We start from the raw sequence: 2,720 nt of genomic DNA on the forward strand, positions 1-2,720 counted from the left end.
GTGGTAAGGATTTGGGATTAAGGAATTTGCTTCCTCTATGGTCTCAGGTTCGAGTCCTTGATTGCTCATATAATGGTCACTGGAGGCTTACATGATTGTTAACTTCAGGACCCGTGAGATTAGTCGTAGTGCGCGCAAGCTGGCCCGAACACCTACATTAATCTAAAAAAAATATGTGATTATAAAATCAACATTTATGCTTATATATTACTGTGTACATTGAAAGCATCCAAGACTTGGGGAAATTGTGCAATGCAGCTGAACAATCCTTCTGTCAATGGCCTAATGTCAAAAAAATTGGTTTGAGGATCTTTCATGATTGAAAAAAAACAGATTCAAAAGTTGTTTCCTAACAACGGTCCACGCGCTTCCTTTTTTTCAAAATGGTCACGAAAATACAAAGACAAGCTGCCCCTAGTCACCATGCATACATACAATTCCAAGACCCCACAATAAACACTTAGCAACAAGGCAAAGCTATAATCAGATGTTTACTCAAAATAATCACGACGTTGGCCTGCACCGGTTCATTCTTCGATGTTGTGGGTCCACGCTAAGTTTTTATCCACGGTTTACCTTAGCCTGTAGCGGAGAGAGATACACCTGGCACTGAATAACAGTTTTACCAATCCTGAACCCAGGAACTACAGTGAATGCAACTGATAGATCGACGTCCGGTGCATTTTCTGAAGAAAGAAGTGCATCCTCGGCGACACATTCCATGTAAACTTCGGAGAAACGACACCCTCTATGGACTTGGAAGATTGAGGCTTCGGGATCGAAAGAATAGGCCAGGCAATGTAGAAGCCAGACCCGCCTAGCCATTTCCGCAAACGTGGTAAAAAAAATAGTGCCAGGAAATTCACCTGAATTCACGAGGCCTCTTTTACTCAAGTTGCCAAAAAACGATGTTTCCATCTGGGGGTGAATAACCTGCAAATACTTGGCACGACAAAATTTTGCAAATGTTGATTTGGGCTTGCGGGCAATGTATTCGGTTGCTTTCGTTGATTTTAGTTCAGCGAATCTCTTGAAAAACAACTGTTGCTGATTCTTTTTCTCTGGTGGAGATTCTTTTTGGGGAGAGAAATTTGTCAAATGGAAACCATCGAACATCTCTCTGCTTACGAAGCTTTCAAATGCAAAACATTTATCATCTGCTCTCCGGTAAGCCACATCAGATACAATACATTTGGCTGCAGCATCTAGATCCCAGCCGGCAGATTTCATCTCATCAATCATCAACTTAACAAAGCTTCGAATAGACTTGACTGTATGTAGAAGAACTGTAATGAAATGGCTTAGACTTAAGCCTGGTAGCTGTAGATTGTCAGGCATAGATAAATGTCCACTTTTATTTAACCTCTTCTCAAGTAACCGGTTTTGTCTATTAGATTCCTCCGATTTTTCTCTCAGATACATGATTTCGGACTCCTTGAGCCTTAACTGAGACTCCAATTTCTTCCCCATTATCTCATAGGTCTTTGAAAGACTCTTCTGCTCCTGAACGTCAGCCAAAACCAGAGCAGTCTCAGGAGAAGGATCAAACTGTTTCTTTATATAGCACTGCTTCAACTCAGACAGATTCTTCAACTCCGAGACTACAAATTGATCAGCTGCTTGAATCCCATCAGCATCATAAGGAGACTGAGAATACTGTAACTGGGCATATGCAGCTTTAACACATGAAACGCTAGCGAACATTTTGGCAACAAGTGCTTCCAAGGCCAAACTTTTTTGATGTTCATCAATATTATTAATATCAAATGGCTGAGGCCGGCTAGCTGCACTTTTACGGTGATGCTTATCATGCTTGACCTCTTCTTGGGACACAACTTTCTGAACCCCATCAACAGGAGCAATCCCAGTGGCAGCTCGAAGTTGAATAACTTTGGCTACGTTGCGTGCAAATTTACTCTTCTTCGAAGTCACCGCGGATGGTTTTACAGAATCCATCAGCAGAAAGTATCACAAATGACGACAACGACGAAGTGATAAGAAGACCAAAAAATGGAAATTAAGTGATTGCAAATTGAAGGGGGAAAAGTGAGAACAAAAAAGATTTAGGATAACGAAGGTGATGAGAAGTTTATTGAAAAAAAAAAAAGAGAAAAGCAAATTACTTTAGCACCTATATCGAGGCCATTAATGGAGCAAGTCAATCAAGACTTTAAGACGCTTAAAAAAGGGAAATATGTGGAGCGAGTTGAAGAAGAAGAAGAAGAAGCAGCAGCCGATTCAAGATGCTCAAAAAAGGCCTATATGCTTGTCTCTTGAAAACCAAGGATGTGCTTGTTTCAGCTTTTTTAAAATTTTAAATGTTTTTTTATGTTATAAATTATTTTGGTATGATTATATTAAAATTAAATTTTAAAAAATAAAAAATATTATTGTAATATATTTTTAATAAAATTTGTCTCGATAAACAATCAACTATTTTAATTTAAAATATTTTTTATTTAAAAACATATTAAATTAATTTTTTAATTTAAAAAAAATTATTCTGATATTAATATATCAAAACAACATTAAAATATAAAAAAATAATTTAAATAAAAAAACTTTTATAAAACATGGTTTCAATTTCGATACACAACAGAATCTGCACCTCGGTAAGAAAGTGTATTCAGGCAGGAATAGTATGAAAGCATTCGGGGAATTAACAAAATGGACAACCTTCCATAGCTCTGCCTAATTCTTGGTAATTCCATTTTTTATTT

At 37.4% G+C, this 2,720-nt stretch overlaps 1 protein-coding gene across 1 annotated transcript; it reads right to left on the reverse strand.

Annotated features, from left to right (window-relative positions):
* Positions 1–234: 234 nt before the first annotated feature.
* LOC105109671 (uncharacterized) lies at positions 235–2,251 on the reverse strand. Its single transcript, XM_011004448.1, has one exon. The coding sequence runs from the start codon at positions 1,954–1,956 to the stop codon at positions 562–564; it is 1,395 nt and encodes a 464-aa protein (XP_011002750.1). The 5' UTR covers positions 1,957–2,251; the 3' UTR covers positions 235–561.
* Between the last annotated feature and the right edge of the window lie 469 nt (positions 2,252–2,720).

The sequence above is a fragment of the Populus euphratica genome, unplaced genomic scaffold (assembly GCF_000495115.2).
Source record: "Populus euphratica unplaced genomic scaffold, PopEup_1.0 scaffold440.1, whole genome shotgun sequence".
NCBI classification, from domain to species: Eukaryota; Viridiplantae; Streptophyta; class Magnoliopsida; order Malpighiales; family Salicaceae; genus Populus; species Populus euphratica.